The sequence below is a fragment of the Vicia villosa genome, unplaced genomic scaffold (assembly GCF_029867415.1).
Source record: "Vicia villosa cultivar HV-30 ecotype Madison, WI unplaced genomic scaffold, Vvil1.0 ctg.000006F_1_1_1, whole genome shotgun sequence".
Taxonomy (NCBI): Eukaryota; Viridiplantae; Streptophyta; class Magnoliopsida; order Fabales; family Fabaceae; genus Vicia; species Vicia villosa.
This window is the reverse complement of record NW_026704936.1, coordinates 490,109-508,089: the sequence shown is the minus strand read 5'-3', so window position 1 is coordinate 508,089 and position 17,981 is coordinate 490,109. Positions and strand designations below refer to the sequence as shown.

Below are 17,981 nucleotides of genomic sequence, written 5' to 3'. Positions count from 1 at the left end.
GGCTGGGAATATCGATCAATCATTCATATGTTCAAACTTAGTTCTACTTAATATAAGTAATGTTGGTCTATTTTTTAGACCTTAATTACTATTGACACGTGTCAGATATGTGCTGAACTTTTGAAAATTATGGGGGAGTCTATATGGTCCCTTGTGTTTCTAACTACTCTAGAAAAGATTTCTCCTTCTACCTCATTTGCTCTAATTTGCTCCATACTTCTGCAAGCTCATATGAACTACCCAACTCGTCGTCGCTCCTAATTCTCTGTTCTGAACCTTCTTTCATATATGAAATTCCCTTTTTCTCGTTTTTTCTATAGTGAGTAGGGTTTATGAAGAAATGTCCAAAATAGGGCTTAGGTTAGCGCATGACCGTAGGTTATGAGGGTAATGGTCGCCTCTTTTAACGCTTGCAATGATGGTGGTGATTTCATTTTGTACTACTGTTTTCCTAGGAACAAAAAGACAATGGCTATTCCTTCTTTTATTTCCAAGAACATTAAATGTATTGAACCTTATTAGACTATTGAAAAACATATTCTTCATTTTTTATCATAAGTGGAGGTTTTCTCTTCAAAAGAGGAAGACATTTTTATTCTAGAGGCTTGTTTTTCGTCGGAGGGTGACCACGCCCGTCTCTTTAGATCTTCCTTCTCCTAACTTTTACTTTTACCTCCCTTGTATCAAGGACATAGGGATTCTTTTTCCCTTTCTCCTATTTACTTGGAGCTTTATTAGAGCCTTTGAGATGGTCTTCGAGAACCTGAATGTTACTTCTATCATATAATTTTTTTCTCTTTTGTACCACCTAACCGACGAATGGTGGATTAGTGTTTTGATAATTATTAATTTAAAAATAATTTTGTTAATTATTAATTTTTGTATTTCATTAATTATTAATCATTTTAGTTTTTTTATTAAAAAAATTTAGCGAAATGAGAATCACGTGGCAAAATTTTGACACACGAATTCAAGTTTGTTACCTGATTACCACGTCTATAATTTCGAATTTGTGGCATGTTTACCGCGTCACTAATTATTCAACATTGGTCCAATTTCTGCACATACAGTTGAACTTAGTTATCTATGTAAAAAATTAGCGATGTGATTATCACGTGACGAATTTTCGCGACATGATTTTCAAGTGGCTACTAGTTGGGACTAGCGCTCCTACGACATGTTTGCTCAAGTCGCTAATTTTTCCTTTGGGATCTTATATCCCACTTGTGACATAAATATGACGTGGCAAATGAGTATTTTTTTGTATTGCCTATGGACACAGGTACTAATCCCTCGTTACCCGCCCTGTTTGATAAATATTATTCTTGTACCCGCTCCATATCCATGTGAGTATCCTCCAGACAAGCATCCAAGAATTTTGAGATACCCACGAATATTTAAGGGTATCCATGGATACTATTATTTAAATTCTTTTTAAAATAATATAATTAATTAAATATATATTATTTTAAAAACAAAATATAGTTTCATAATTAACACATAAAAATAACAATAATAATAATAATTTAATTGATATACTCTGACGGTGTAAAGTAGTTTTACACCCCCAGTTAATCATAACCGTTATATTTTTATTAATGTTTGACTTTTGCCTTAATCGCATTCAAAGTATTAAATATGAGTGGTTGTGATACGCTGATGATGTAAAAAAATTTACATTCACCACTACAAGATATCCTCTCCCCAGCGACATATTTTAGCGACGTGGAAAACACGTGGCTGATTATTTCCAGTAGCGACATGAAAAACACTTCGCAACGTGTTTTTAAATTTTAAATAACTTTATAGCCATAAAGTAATCAGAAGTCAGACATTATGGTATGTGAAAAAATTTGCGACGTGGGATACACGTCGCTACATTAAGTTTATAAATTAAAATATAAAAAGCTATATCATTCACATGGGGGGAAGATTCAAATTTTAAAAAAATTGGTTGTGACGTTACAAACACGTCGCAACATTTAGAAGCAAAACACAACGTTGCACTGAAGTGACTGGGTGACAGCATTGCAGACAGAGACATTAATTAAATGTTACCGTTGTCATGTTGCGACGTCAGTCTCTCGTGGCAAATAGCGACGTGATTCTCACGTCATTACTTTGTGTATTTATTTACGCCATTCACTTCACTCCACTAGTACTCAATCAGAATTTATCTGCGTTTCTCTCCCAAAACCAAAAAACCAGTAACCTTCCTCCCACAAAATCCTCAATTGCATACCAATTCAATCTTCATACCTTTCAATCCCAAATATTTTTCACAAATTTCACATATTCTTATATCAAATGTAAGTTACATCAGTGTTTTTTTTACAATTTCATTCTATATTCATACTATATTATGTTTTTAATGTTTGATTTTTTTTTTGTATAGATTTTGAAGATTGAAGAAGGTGGAGTAGATTGAAGAAGGAGGAGTAGATTGAAGAAGAGGTAAGTTTTTTTTCTTTCTAATGTAGTATATTTTTAATAGATTTATTAGGTTATTTTTGTATAGATTTTAAAGAGATAAGTTTTTTTTGTATAAATTTTGAAGAGAGAAGAATGTTTATGTATAATGTGATATATTTTTAATAGATTTATTAGGTTATTTTTTAACTAGGTTATTTTATAAATTTATTATTATAAGACGAAATTATGAATTAAATATTTAATATTTATTTTTAAAAAATTAAAAAATAAAACAGAATATAGTAAATAAAATAAAAACGAAAATTAAATATATTTTTTTATTAATATTTTTAAAACTATTAAAAAAAACTGATATATTAAAACTAGGGTTAAATAAGTTTTTGGTCTCTCTAAATATAGTGGTTTTCAATTTTAGTCCCTTGAAATATTTTCTTCAAAGAATGGTCCTCCTAAAAATTTTAATTTTAACTTTTGGTCCTTCCTACAATTTAGCGACGGTTTTTACAATTTAGTGACGGTTTTAGTGACGGTTTTTTATTTAGCGACGAAATTATCGACCATTTTAGCTACGATTTTGCCATGAGAGACCAAAAGTTAAAATTAAAATTTTTAGGAGGATCATTCTTTGAAGAAAATATTTAGAAGGACTAAAGTTAAAAACTGCTATATTTAGAAGGACTAAAGACATATTCAACCCTTAAAACTATTATTAAAATTATTATATATTAATATTATTAAAACAATTTTTTTGTTAAATATTTTACAACATATAAAATAGATTATGTAGATGTTGTTGATTGGCTATAATTTTTGGTAAAACTAATTGTGGTTCTATCCTGTCAAAACTAGTGTCATGACATGCTTTCTGTTGTTGCGAAGTCCTTCCTTATGCAGGCCTTTACCTGATGTCAAGGCCGATGTCATGACATTCGCAGCTGTTCGTTATTTTCTATTACTACTTATGATTATATGATCTGATAAGATCTTATGCGCTATATTTGGTAATGATGGATTCTGATCTGTTTCAAGGACGTCTTGGATGATTATTATTATCAGTTCCTTGTTTTATGAAGATTTGTTTTATTAGGGCAAAAACTATTTTGTGGATCCAAGGCCCAGTTGCTGTATTGTATGAAGGCTATATATTCCACGCAGGTGCTGCTGTTGCCGTCAGGGTTTTTGGTTAAGAAACTGTTAAGAGTTCTTTGTGGTTAAGTTTCTCGTTGTAGCTTTCTTGTAAGCCAAACAATCATCATGATGATTGTCTTGGTCTAGGTGTTTTGTTTTGAGTTGTAAGAAGTACTCAAAGCTTTTAAGCAAGAGTATTATTGTACTTGATCAAAGCTTTTACGCAAGATCAAGTTGTTTCCTTTAAGAGTGTCTTCTTTTGTTTTTCATTGGTTAGTTTTTAATCACTGCTGTGATTGAGGGGGAGTGAGTAGGATCTCTGGTCTAAGTGGTTTAGATTGAAGTTGCATTGGGTAGATATTAAGTGAAAGGCGTAATCTTGGCTTGTATTACCTTGAATTGATATTACTTATAGTGGACTTCCTCCCTGGCTTGGTAGCCCCCAGATGTAGGTGTGTTTGCACCGAACTGGGTTAACAACTTTCCTGTGTTGTTTTCTGTTTAATCTTTGTTCATTTGTTTACAAACATTCAGATAGTAATGTCGTGACATCCTGTTAGACATCACGTATCTGAGTCCAGAATTTCAATTGGCATCAGAGCAGGCACCCTGCCTGTTTTTACTGGGTGAGATCTAGGGACAGTATTTTCTGGTATTATGGACAAAGAAGGTGGTGGATATGGGATTAGACCACCCATTCTGGATGGCTCTAATTATGATTATTGGAAACCTCGCATGGTGGCTTTTCTGAAATCCGTGGATAGTAAAGCATGGAGAGCTGTGAACAAAGGATGGGAACATCCTGTTATTACTGAAAAAGATGGCAAGAAAACTCTTAAACCAGAGGAAGAATGGGACAAAGATGAAGAGGCATTGGCGCTTGGCAACTCTAAAGCCTTAAATGCTTTATTCAATGGAATTGACAAGAATATATTCAGACTGGTACACCAGTGTGAACTAGCCAAAGATGTCTGGGATACCCTCAAGACTACTCATGAGGGCACCTCCAAAGTGAAGATGTCAAGACTTCAACTACTAACTACGAAGTTTGAAAATCTAAGGATGAGAGATGATGAAAGTATTAAGGATTTTCATATGAATATACTTGATATTGCTAATACCTCAGGAGCCTTGGGAGAGAAGATGTCTGATGAAAAGCTGGTGAGAAAAATTCTTAGATCCCTACCTAAGAGATTTGACATGAAGGTGACAGCTATAGAAGAGGCACAGGACATCAGCAAAATGAAGGTAGAAGAGTTAATTGGATCTCTTCAAACCTTTGAGATGGGAATCAGTGAAAATTCTGAAAAGAAGAACAAAAGCATAGCCTTTGTGTCCAACTCTCAAGAGGAAGTGGAGGAAAGTAGAGAAGAGAATCTATCTGAATCTATAGCTATGCTTGGCAAACAATTCAACAAGATTATGAGAAGAATGGATCAGAAGCCAAGACCTAATGTCAAGAACATCTCATCTGACATCAGTAGATCTTATGACTCTGGCAGAAGAGCTAAACCAGAAGAAAAATACAATCACAGTAAAGGGATTCAATGTCATGGATGTGAAGGGTATGGACATATTAGAGCTGAATGTCCTACTTATCTCAAGAAACAAAAGAAAGGATTGTTAGTTTCCTGGTCTGATGAAGATTCTGAGAGTGATTTTGAAGAAGAATCAGCCAAACATGTCACAGCCCTTACGGGAGTTTGCAATTCTGATGAAGACTCTAGTGAAGATGAGCTATCCTTTGAAGAGCTGGCAACCTCCTACAGAAAGCTCTCTATCAGAAGTGCTGAAGTGTGTCAACAAGGTGAAAAGCAGAAGAAATACATAGCTCAGTTGGAGGCTGATAACAAAGGGCTTAATGAAACTATATCTGAACTGAATAGTGAAATTACCATGTTACAATCCAAACTTGATCAGATGTCAAAATCAGTAAAAATGCTGAACAGTGGCACGGATATGTTGGAGGAGATTTTGCAGGTTGGAAAAAGTTCAGGAGATATGTCTGGTATAGGTTTTGTTGGTGCAAAGAAATATTTCCAAGATAGTAGCAGAACTAAACCTGAAGCTGAGATGTTGAAACCGATGTCAAAACATGTGACTCAACATCACGAGAAAAGTGAAATGAAGAGAAAGTTTCAAAGATGGAGATGTCATTACTGTGGAAGATTTGGACACATTAAGCCTTTTTGCTTCAGATTATATGGATACCCAGATCAAGCTCCTTACTACAAACCTAAGCAGATCATGCACATCCAGAAGCAACAATGGAAACCTAAAAATATGGCTTTAATAGCCCATACATCTCTTAGAGTTTCAGGCAAAGAAGACTGGTATTTTGACAGTGGATGTTCCAGACACATGACTGGACTCAAAAATCTGCTTGTTGATATCAAGAGTCATTCTACTAGTTATGTAACCTTTGGGGATGGAGCTAAAGGAGAAATCAAAGGAGTTGGAAAATTAGACTGTTCAGGAGTGCCAAATTTAGAAGGTGTTTTGTTGGTCAAAGGTCTGACTGCTAATCTCATAAGCATCAGTCAACTCTGTGACCAAGGATACCAAGTCAACTTCACCAAAGCTGAGTGTGTGGTTACTAATGAAGAAAAGGAAGTAGTAATGAGGGGTGTCAGATCCAAAGATAACTGCTACTTGTGGGTATCTCATGAATCCAGCTATTCTACTGTATGCTCTAAGGAAGAAGAAGCAAAGCTGTGGCACCAAAAACTTGGTCACCTTCATCTAATGGGTATGAAAAGGATTATCTCTCTGGAAGCTGTGAGAGGAATCCCTAAGCTACAAATTTATGAAGGAAGAATATGTGGTGAATGTCAGGTAGGAAAACAAACCAGGATGTCGCATCCAAAGGTTACACATCTGACTACTTCCAGAGTTCTTGAACTGCTACATATGGACTTGATGGGACCAATGCAAATAGAAAGTCTTGGAGGAAAGAAATATGCTTATGTGGTTGTGGATGACTACTCCAGATACACTTGGGTAAACTTCATCAGAGAAAAGTCAGATGTGTTTGATGTTTTCAAGGACCTATGTCAAAGAATTCAAAGAGAAAAAGAAAATGGTGTTGTAAGAATTAGAAGTGATCATGGAAAGGAATTTGAGAATCAAAAATTTGCTGATTTCTGCTCCTCTGAAGGAATACATCATGAATTCTCTTCCCCTATTACTCCATAACAAAATGGGGTTGTTGAAAGAAAGAATAGAACTATTCAAGAATCAGCCAGAGCAATGATCCATGCTAAGAATCTTCCTATCTACTTCTGGGCTGAAGCCATGAATACTGCTTGTTATGTCCATAATAGAGTTACATTAAGAAAAGGAACCTCTACCACCCTATATGAGATCTGGAAGGGAAGAAAGCCCACTGTCAAATACTTCCATGTGTTTGGTAGTAGGTGCTACATTCTTGCTGATAGAGATCACAGAAGGAAGATGGATCCCAAGAGTGATGAAGGAATTTTTCTGGGCTACTCTACAAACAGTAGAGCCTATCGAGTGTTCAACTCAAGAACCAGAATAATAATGGAGTCCATAAATGTTGTGGTTGATGATGCCCACAATCAAGCAGATGTCACAGAAGATGTTGGAACATTCTGGGATATTACAGCTGAAGGATCTACAAGAGAAGATGATTGCAGTCCTACTATCACAGAATCTGAGACTGAACCTCCTAACAAGAGTCCATCTATAAGAGTTCATAAAAATCATCCTAAAGAACTTATTATAGGAGATCCCAACAGTGGAATCACTACAAGGTCAAGAGAAGTAGTTTCAAACTCTTGTTTTGTATCAAAAATTGAACCTAAAAATGTCAAGGAAGCATTAACAGATGAGTTCTGGATTAATGCCATGCAGGAAGAACTGGGCCAATTTGAAAGGAATGAAGTATGGGAGCTGGTTCCAAGACCAAAACATTCTAATGTCATTGGAACAAAATGGGTCTACAAGAATAAGTCAGATGAACTGGGAACTATAATCAGAAATAAAGCAAGGTTAGTTGCTCAAGGATACACTCAAGTTGAGGGAGTTGACTTTGATGAAACTTTTGCTCCTGTTGCCAGACTTGAGTCAATTAGGCTATTGTTAGGGGTTGCATGCATTCTGAAATTCAAACTATATCAGATGGATGTGAAGAGTGCTTTCTTGAATGGATATTTGAATGAGGAAGTCTATGTAGAACAACCTAAAGGTTTTGCAGATCCAAACCATCCTGATCATGTGTACAAATTAAGAAAAGCTCTTTATGGTCTGAAACAAGCCCCTAGAGCTTGGTATGAGAGACTAACTGAGTTTCTTACTAGCAATGGATACAGGAAAGGAGGGATAGATAAAACTCTCTTTGTTAAAGATGAAGGAGGAAAGATTCTGATAGCTCAAATCTATGTGGATGATATTGTTTTTGGTGGGATGTCAGACAAGATGACTAAACATTTTGTTGAGCAGATGCAATCTGAATTTGAAATGAGTCTAGTTGGAGAATTAACTTACTTTCTTGGACTGCAAGTCAAACAGATGGAAGACTCAATCTTTCTCTCTCAGAGCAAGTATGCTAGAAATATTGTCAAAAAGTTTGGAATGGAAAATGCTACTCACAAAAGGACACCAGCACCTACTCATTTGAAACTGTCCAAAGATGAAAAGGGAACTAGTGTTGATCAAAGTCTATACAGAAGCATGATAGGAAGTATGTTGTACCTTACAGCCAGTAGACCTGATATTGCCTTTGCTGTTGGGGTATGTGCTAGGTATCAAGCAGAACCCAAAGTAAGTCACATAAATCAAGTCAAGAGGATAATGAAATATGTGAATGGTACCTGTGAGTATGGAATGCTTTACTCTCATGGATGTGAACCCATTCTCACTGGATATTGTGATGCTGACTGGGCTGGAAGTGCTGATGACAGAAAAAGTACTTCAGGAGGATGCTTCTTTTTGGGAAATAATCTTATTTCATGGTTCAGCAAGAAACAAAACTGTGTGTCCTTATCCACTGCTGAAGCAGAATATATTGCAGCAGGAAGTAGTTGTTCTCAACTTGTTTGGATGAAACAAATGTTATCAGAATACAATGTCACACAAGATGTCATGACATTATATTGTGACAACTTAAGTGCCATCAACATTTCAAAGAATCCCATTCAGCACAGCAGGACCAAGCATATTGATATTAGACACCACTACATTAGAGATCTTGTTGAGGACAAAATAATTGGCTTGGAACATGTTGCTACAGACCTTCAACTTGCTGACATTTTCACAAAAGCCTTAGATGCAAATCAATTTGAAAATCTAAGAAACAAATTAGGCATTTGTCTTTGTGAAGGATTATAGCAATTAATTGGGTGTGGGGCCAGCGCTATTTCTCTCTCCAAATCTTGGATATCATTACACATTAAAGTGTATTTTCCCCCCCTTTTACAAGTTACCCAAACGGTTTCCATTCCTTCAAAACCTCTCCTCCACACTCACGCTATCTCTCTGTGTTTCTGCATTCCAAAATACTTACCCAGCTTTCCATTCTCTCTCATCATGTCTCAAAGTACTCCCTCAAAGCAATCGTCTCCCTCCTCTGAAAAAGCATCGGAGTCTAGGGCACCAAATGTGGTGACTGATCAAGATGTTGTATTGAATGTCGCACCATTGAACACTGTTCCTCCTTCCGATTCTGCTCGCAGTCAACCAAGAAAGATGCATGCAAGAAAATCAACCGGAGGATCTGTTCCAGAAACTTTTTCTGTCCAGGGTAGAGAGGGCTCGTCCTATGTTCATAATGCGATTGCAAATATTGTCACCAGAATCTTGAATGAAGGGCACAAGGTTGAAGGAATATCTGTTCCTCTAGCCCAAATGCCTGCTTCCGATGATGATCAAGGTGAGCAAGATGATGCCAGCAAAGATCAGGATAATGTTGAGACATCTGTTGATAAAAATGATGAGACCCCTGTTGCTAAAGATGTTGTGACATCTGTTGATAATGATGAGACCCCTGTTGCCAAAAATGTTGAAACATCTGAAGCTATCAATGTTGAAGCATCTGGTACCAAAGATGATGAGACTCTTGAACCTGAGAAAGATGAAGAGATTCCTGCTGTTCCTGCTGAGAAAGATGAAAACCCTAATGTGCATGATGTGGTGGACCTAGATGATCTTGATGATCCTATTGATATTGCTGATGATGACCTCATCTCCAGCATCTCCAACAGGGTCAAGGCTCGTAAGGGAAAACAAGTTGGTGAGCAACATTCTCTCAAGCCACAGGTTACTCCTCTGAAGACTGTTACTAAAGAAAAGATGAAGAAAGTTCCCACTGGACCCTCAAAGTCTGGAAGCAGAGTTAGTGTGAAGAAGAGGAAGGAAAGAAGCGTTTCTGACTCTGAAGCTGATGTCCCAAGTGATGTCCCTGACATCCCCTCCAAGAAGAAGATTGCTGTTATTAAATCTGCTACAAAGGTCCGTGATGTTCCTTTGGATAACATATATCTACACTATGCTTCTAATGCAATCCAGTGGAAATTTGTGTATCAAAGAAGGCTGGCCCTAGAAAGAGAATTAGCAAATGATGCTCTGGAAAATCAAGAGGTCATGCAGCTCATCAAGTCTGCAGGTTTGATTAAGACTGTTTCTCAATTCTCTAAATGTTATGAAATGCTTGTGAAGGAGTTTATTGTCAATTTATCTCAAGACTGTGCTGATGGTAGAACAGATGATTTTCATAAAGTTTATGTTAGAAGAAAATGCATAGAGTTCTCCCCTACTGCTATAAATCACTATCTAGGTAGATTCATTTATGCTATAGGGACCAAGACTGTGTTTGACTATGGGACCTATATTTTTGACCAGACTATGAGACATGCAGGTACCTCTGCCACTAAGCTTCCTATTGCCTTTCCATCCCTAATATGTGGAATCATCCTAAAGCAATACCCTGGCATCTTGAAAGCTAAAGATTCTGTCTGCAAGAGGGAAAGTGCTTTGACTTTTCACTACAAGCTGCTTCAAAGGACTGATGCCTCAACATCTGCTGGGACATCTCAAACTAGCAAGTCTGTGACCAAAGCCTCTCTTATAGCTGAGCTAAAGGAGACCTGCAAAGAACTGGAAAATAGGAAGATGAAGCTTGAACAGCTTATACAAAGTCTTGAGCAGTCTGCTGATAGTGGTGATGATCATGCTACTGGTAGTGATGGTGAGAAGATGGATGCTGATAGTGAGGATGAATATAAGGCTGAGGATGATGAGGATGCTGATGCCCAGACTAGTAGCTCCAGTGATGTGGAGATGAGTGAGGAGGATGATGAAGATACTGCTGGCTCTGAAGATTAAATCTCCATCTGATGTTTGGCTCCTTTTGTGGCTAAAAAGGGGGAGTTATAGTGTGTTGTTTTGTTGTTTTGCTGTAATGGTTGTTTTGTGGTTTTCTTTATTTGGGTGTTCTCTGTTTAGTTGTTTTGGTAATCTTCTGGATCTTGGACATGGTTGTTTTGTGGTTTTCTTTATTTGGGTGTTCTCTGGTTCTCCCTGACAAGGACAAGTGGTTTATGTAACAATTGACTAAGTAGTTGTTTTCTGGTTTTCTGGTGATTAATCAAGATGCTGTTGTTGCTTACAGAATTTATTTTTCTGTTACAGAATTTATTTTTCTGTTGTTGGCTGCTGTGTATGCTCTGATATCTGTTTTACATCTATTAGTGTTTTAGCCAAAAATTTGCCAAAGGGGGAGTTTGTAGATGTTGTTGATTGGCTATAATTTTTGGTAAAACTAATTGTGGTTCTATCCTGTCAAAACTAGTGTCATGACATGCTTTCTGTTGTTGCGAAGTCCTTCCTTATGCAGGCCTTTACCTGATGTCAAGGCCGATGTCATGACATTCGCAGCTGTTCGTTATTTTCTATTACTACTTATGATTATATGATCTGATAAGATCTTATGCGCTATATTTGGTAATGATGGATTCTGATCTGTTTCAAGGACGTCTTGGATGATTATTATTATCAGTTCCTTGTTTTATGAAGATTTGTTTTATTAGGGCAAAAACTATTTTGTGGATCCAAGGCCCAGTTGCTGTATTGTATGAAGGCTATATATTCCACGCAGGTGCTGCTGTTGCCGTCAGGGTTTTTGGTTAAGAAACTGTTAAGAGTTCTTTGTGGTTAAGTTTCTCGTTGTAGCTTTCTTGTAAGCCAAACAATCATCATGATGATTGTCTTGGTCTAGGTGTTTTGTTTTGAGTTGTAAGAAGTACTCAAAGCTTTTAAGCAAGAGTATTATTGTACTTGATCAAAGCTTTTACGCAAGATCAAGTTGTGTCCTTGAAGAGTGTCTTCTTTTGTTTTTCATTGGTTAGTTTTTAATCACTGCTGTGATTGAGGGGGAGTGAGTAGGATCTCTGGTCTAAGTGGTTTAGATTGAAGTTGCATTGGGTAGATATTAAGTGAAAGGCGTAATCTTGGCTTGTATTACCTTGAATTGATATTACTTATAGTGGACTTCCTCCCTGGCTTGGTAGCCCCCAGATGTAGGTGTGTTTGCACCGAACTGGGTTAACAACTTTCCTGTGTTGTTTTCTGTTTAATCTTTGTTCATTTGTTTACAAACATTCAGATAGTAATGTCGTGACATCCTGTTAGACATCACGTATCTGAGTCCAGAATTTCAGATTATTATAAATATTAATATAATTTTAAAACGATTATAATAGTTATATATATTATAAAGTTTTCATTTTTAAGAATATAATATAGATATATATTAAAAAGTTTTCACTTTAAAAAATAGATTATTATAACTTAAACAAATATAATATATTCAAAACTAATATAATAGTTATATATATTATAAAGTTTTCATTTTTAATTTTTATTATATATATTATTTATTATAATGAGTAATATTATACTATATTTAAAAAAAAACAGAATATATATTATATTTATATATTTTAAACTGAATTTTTATATATGTTAGTATGTTTAAAATAATATGATAAAATAAAGATATTTTTGATAATTCAAAAACAAAAAAATGTTATTAAGAAAAAAATGTTAGATTATAAATAAAAATAAATATTAGCGTTCAAATATTAAACTCTAAACAATAATTTCTATTTATTTAATTCAATTAGAAAAATATGTTATTTGATAATATATATTTGCGCTATAATATATGTCATTTTGTTATAATACAGAATCACTTCATTATTTCAATAAAATACTAACTATGATTGTCTTGCTATATAAAAATTACTTATTAATTACTAGCATGTTTTTCTTGAAAGTATTAATTTTTATGTTTTAAATTTTATACTATCTCTCTTTCATGTGATTTTTAATATATATATATATATATATATATATATATATATATATATATATATATATATATATATATATATATATATATATATATATATATATATATATATATATATATATATATATATATATATATATATATACATGAAAACAAAATATGTATATGTATATGATATATTTAATAAAAACAGTTTTTATTTTTATTTTTTATTTTGTTCATATATAATAGATTTAAAACTGAAATTTTATATATGTAATAAAAACAAAATATGTATGTGTTCGTTTATTTCCAAACATAATAGTAATATTTCTTATTTCTTATTTTTATTACTATATATGTAATGAAAACATAATATAAGTATTTTTATTAAATAATATTTTCAATATGTGTAGTTTAAAATGTGTAGTTAAAAAATAATAACTTTATGGTTAACATATGTTCAATAGAACATGTGTAGTTAAAAATATTAGTAGTATTGTTATTAAATAATATTTTTAAGAATAGTAAATATTAATTAGTATACGTCTAAGAATAATATTAAGTTGATTAATATTTCTAACTCAAAATGACAATGATTGTATAAATATGCAGTATGGAATATTATCGGTATTATCGTAGTTGGATGTACGATAGAACATTTCCAGGAAGAATGGGACTTAAACCCAATTTTATAGTAGGAGTTGAAGGGTTTATCAGTTGGGCGTTTGCTCAGGAATTATGTCGAAGCAAAGGAGGAGTTAGGTGTCCCTGTCTTAAACGTGAATGTAAACCAATAATTAGTGAGCTACAGGAAGTAACATCTCATTTGCATAGAAGGGGTTTCATTGCAAATTATTGGGTTTGGACGTTTAACGGTGAAGAATTGCCTAGTAACGTACCAGAGACTAGCAACGCGCATGCTTCAAGTAGTCAACCGCCTATGGAATAGGAGGAAAACTTTAATCTGATTGGTGACATGGTTGAGGATGCTTTTGGTGTGAATGTGACCTATGATCAACCTGAAGATTTTGGTGGGGAAGAGGTACCGAATGAGGAAGCGCATAAATTTTATCAGTTGTTGAATGAGATGATACGCGTTGTTTGATGGATCATCTGACTCAAAGTTATCAATGTGTGTGAGAATATTGGCCGCCAAGTCAAATTGGAATGTTCCTGATCAGTGTTTGGAATTCTTCGTAAAAATGATGTTGGACTCAACTGCAATGAAAGAAACCTTGCCTACAAAATTTTATGAAGCAAAGAAGTTGGTGTCGAAGTTGGGCTTAAGAGTAAGAAAGATTGATTGTTGCATTAATGGTTGTATGTTGTTTTATGACAATGAGTTTGGTACTCAAGATGGATTATTGGAGGAATGTAAGTTTTGTATGAGTCCAAGATATAAAGTTCGCAGTAGAGACGTTAACACTAATCAAGACCGTGTAGCAGTAAAGTCCATGTTTTATCTTCCGATAATACCAAGGTTAAAAAGAATGTTTGCTTCAATGCACAGTGCAAGTCAAATGACATGGCATCACACAAATAAAACAAGTCCGGGCACTATGCGGCATCCATCTGATGGCGAGGCATGGAAGCACTTTGATCGAATACATCCTGATTTTGCCGCAGAACCTAGAAATATCAGGCTTGGATTATGCTCAGATGGTTTTACTCCTTATGTTCAAGCGTCGGGAAGTATGTATTCTTGTTGGCCAATTATTGTAACCCCTTACAACCTCCCTCCTGAGATGTGCATGACAAAACCATACATGTTTTTGACGTGCGTCATTCCAGGACCTTCGAGTCCAAAAGCAGGAATTGATGTGTATTTACAATCTTTAATTGATGATTTGAAGAGATTGTGGATTGGAGAATGGACTTATGATGTATCACGTAAACAAAACTTTACAATGCGAGCTTCCTTGATGTGGACCATCAACGACTTTCCAGCATATGGCATGTTGTCTGGTTGGGGTACGCATGGCAAAATGGGTTGTCCGCATTGCATGGGATACAACAAAGGGTTCACATTGGCTGAAGGTGGGAAAAGCTCGTGGTTTGACTGTCACCGCAAATTCCTACCATGAAATCACTCCTATAGAAGAAACATGACAAACTTTAAAAAAGATGTACGAGTGAAAGATTTTCCTCCGCCTCGATTTCCACCATGGGCTATATGGGAACAAGTTAGTGGAGCTACTGAAATTTACAGATACTGGCAAAGCATGCCGAATTGAAGGATACGGAGTCACGCACAATTGGACAAAAAGAAGTATATTTTGGGACCACATGCATACGCATAACATGAAGTCGCATATTGAATTGCATTTTGAATGTTTGTGATTATGATTATGAGATGTTTGTTGTGATGTGTTGGAATCTTACTTGTGGATTGCATATATTGTCATGGTTGATTATTGACATTGTTGCTGATTTGAAAGTCGTATTACATTGATGAGTTGTTTCGTGATGAAAGTAGTTGTATGATATTATGTGATGCGAAGTGGTAAAATTATGTATGATCTATATCTTCTATATTATTTATCATGCATTCCTTTATATTGTAAGATATCTCACCCTTTGCTGATATTTCCCCTACCATGGGAAATAGGCAGGTATTCAAGATTAGCCGTTGATGTTCGAGGTTATTCATGTGAAGTCTTTATGTTGCCTTATGACAAGTTGAGTTGGTGTCCATTGCTCTGATACTTAGCACTCGGGGGGATTAGTTGTTATTGTTTAATTGATGTATCCTATGTTGATATTTGTTTTAAGTTGAATTGAAAGATGTTTATAAGTTGAAATTGGAAGTTGTTGGAGAAAGTTTTGTCTCCGAATGCTATGTATCTTTGTTAAATGCAATATAAGTATGTTTGTTTGGTTAAGTCAAAATGTGACATCCCATCTTTAATGAATATTTTGTTAAATGCACTCTAATTTTCGCTTATAATTGCGGGGTAGAATTGAAGTGTTTCAACGTGCCTTGGGCAAATTTTATTCGCGGATAGCAATGTGTACTGGTTTTTTTTTTGCGATCCCTAGTTACACGAGACTAAATTTCCTAATTATAAATCTTGTTTGTATACGTCTCCAAATTATAAAGCTTGTTTGTTTTAAAAAAAAAATGCCTTATATATATATATATATATATATATATATATATATATATATATATATATATATATATATATATATATATATATATATGAGTTAGATGGCATAAAATAATATTATATTTTGTTAACAATTCATTAATTTATTAATTAGTCCAATGGTGATTACTGCTGGACTTGATAGGGAGGACTATAGTTCAATCTCCTAAAACTATATCAAACAAATTATCAATATCAATACAAATTGTTGACGTTGAGATTATTAAATTATGATTTGTTGGTTAACCAGTCTAACCAATTTATAAACACAGTAAAATGTATAAATATAAGGCTAACTTTCACTTAAAAAAAAAAAAAAAACTTCTTAACCAATTAAATTCAACATATAATTAGATTGTTTGTGCATATTTATACAACAGAATTGAAACTTTCTAGTTATCAAAATATTCCATATTTTTTATAATTAAAAAAATTGATATATAACATGATTCAAATACTATTTGCTACAATCAGTAGAGAAACACAATAATTATAAAAGCATCCAACATAATTATAAATCATTATATGTGTCTTATAATTATAGGTTCTCTACTAATTATAGCAAAACGTGCATGTATCATATGCTTTTCTATCTTTAAAATTACAATGTAAATGTGAATTATTACGATAACGGACAAATTCCAATTTTGTTAAAAACATGTGCACAACAATCAGATGAATATGTGGAACCTGCAAAGAAATATATCTGAGTTACAAAGTCCTTCAAATTCTATAACTTTCATGTATACTATCACAATTGATAATCCTTTTCTAAATAGTGTAGTAGCGGTGTCAAACAAAGAAGAAAAAAGAACTACACATAAGAATAGCAAAATGGTTTTTAAATAGCCAATAAATCAATAAAAGTAGTATAAAGGATACTCCACTCAAACAACAAACAAAAAACTACAAGTATGAAAATTACAAGAGTTTGCAATAATACAATAAGAACACAACCAATTCCAAGCGTTCAAAATTATCTCCGACAAACAATAATCAAAATTGTCACAATAGTCAAAGAAACCTACAATTCCTCCAAATTTAGCTTTTTCTCCAAAGTTAGCTTCTTTATAGGACCAATACACTCAAAAACTTTTCTCCAAATTCTCGCCACAATCACACAATGCCCCAATAAATGAGATAAAATTTCCTCTTCCAACAAACACAAGACACAAACTAAATCTATAGCATCCGTCAAAATTCTCCTCTTTCACAATTTTTCCTTAGTCGGTACAGATGAAATCATTGAAATTCTTTTTAGCAATACACCGGACATAAAGTGATTAAGGGAAGGAAAATGAAAGTATAGCTATGTATTAATGCATATATTCATACATGAAATAACATATTAATATACCCGGTAGAAGATTTAATAAATAATAATGGTTACATGCATTTAGCATTTGAATAATAAAAAAGTGTGAAGAAATATGTTAAATGATATAAGTTATTGTCCATGATAATTAAAACTACTAAACATTTGCCAATAGAATCTAAAACACCCTTAAATGTCATAACACACTCTTTAATTTAGTTTTCTAGGTGTTTAAACACTACTTAACATATAAGAGTAGCTTGTATATAACATATAACTTTATCGATTGTATTTCTCTACTAATAATAGAATATACAATACATACAGTTAAACAATAACATATTTTTATAATACTGATAAATAATAATAGCCATGCTTAAAAAAGTATCATGTATCTCTGTATTTATAAATTTCTTCTTATTGTGATAAATTTCGTTATTTCCACCTATCATTTCAATTTCATTCTCTATTAATTGATTTTCATTTGTCATCCTCACAATACTCTATCTAGAATCCATAAGTTAAAGCTTTTTTAATGATTATGAAAAAGCAAATTCTTTTTAATAAGTTTGGATATTGAATATAAGTTTGGATATCGTATTTATTAATGTTGCGTCTTGGGATTGTGTATCTCTTGTTAAAT

The 17,981-nt window shown here is 33.9% G+C and overlaps 1 protein-coding gene across 1 annotated transcript; it reads left to right on the top strand.

The window, feature by feature from the left end:
- Positions 1 to 9,111: 9,111 nt before the first annotated feature.
- LOC131621493 (ATP-dependent RNA helicase drs1-like) lies at positions 9,112 to 10,905 on the top strand. Its single transcript, XM_058892544.1, has 3 exons — positions 9,112 to 9,549; positions 9,685 to 9,915; positions 10,729 to 10,905. Exons 1-3 carry the CDS (start codon positions 9,112 to 9,114, stop codon positions 10,903 to 10,905), a joined length of 846 nt encoding a protein of 281 aa, XP_058748527.1.
- Positions 10,906 to 17,981: the final 7,076 nt, after the last annotated feature.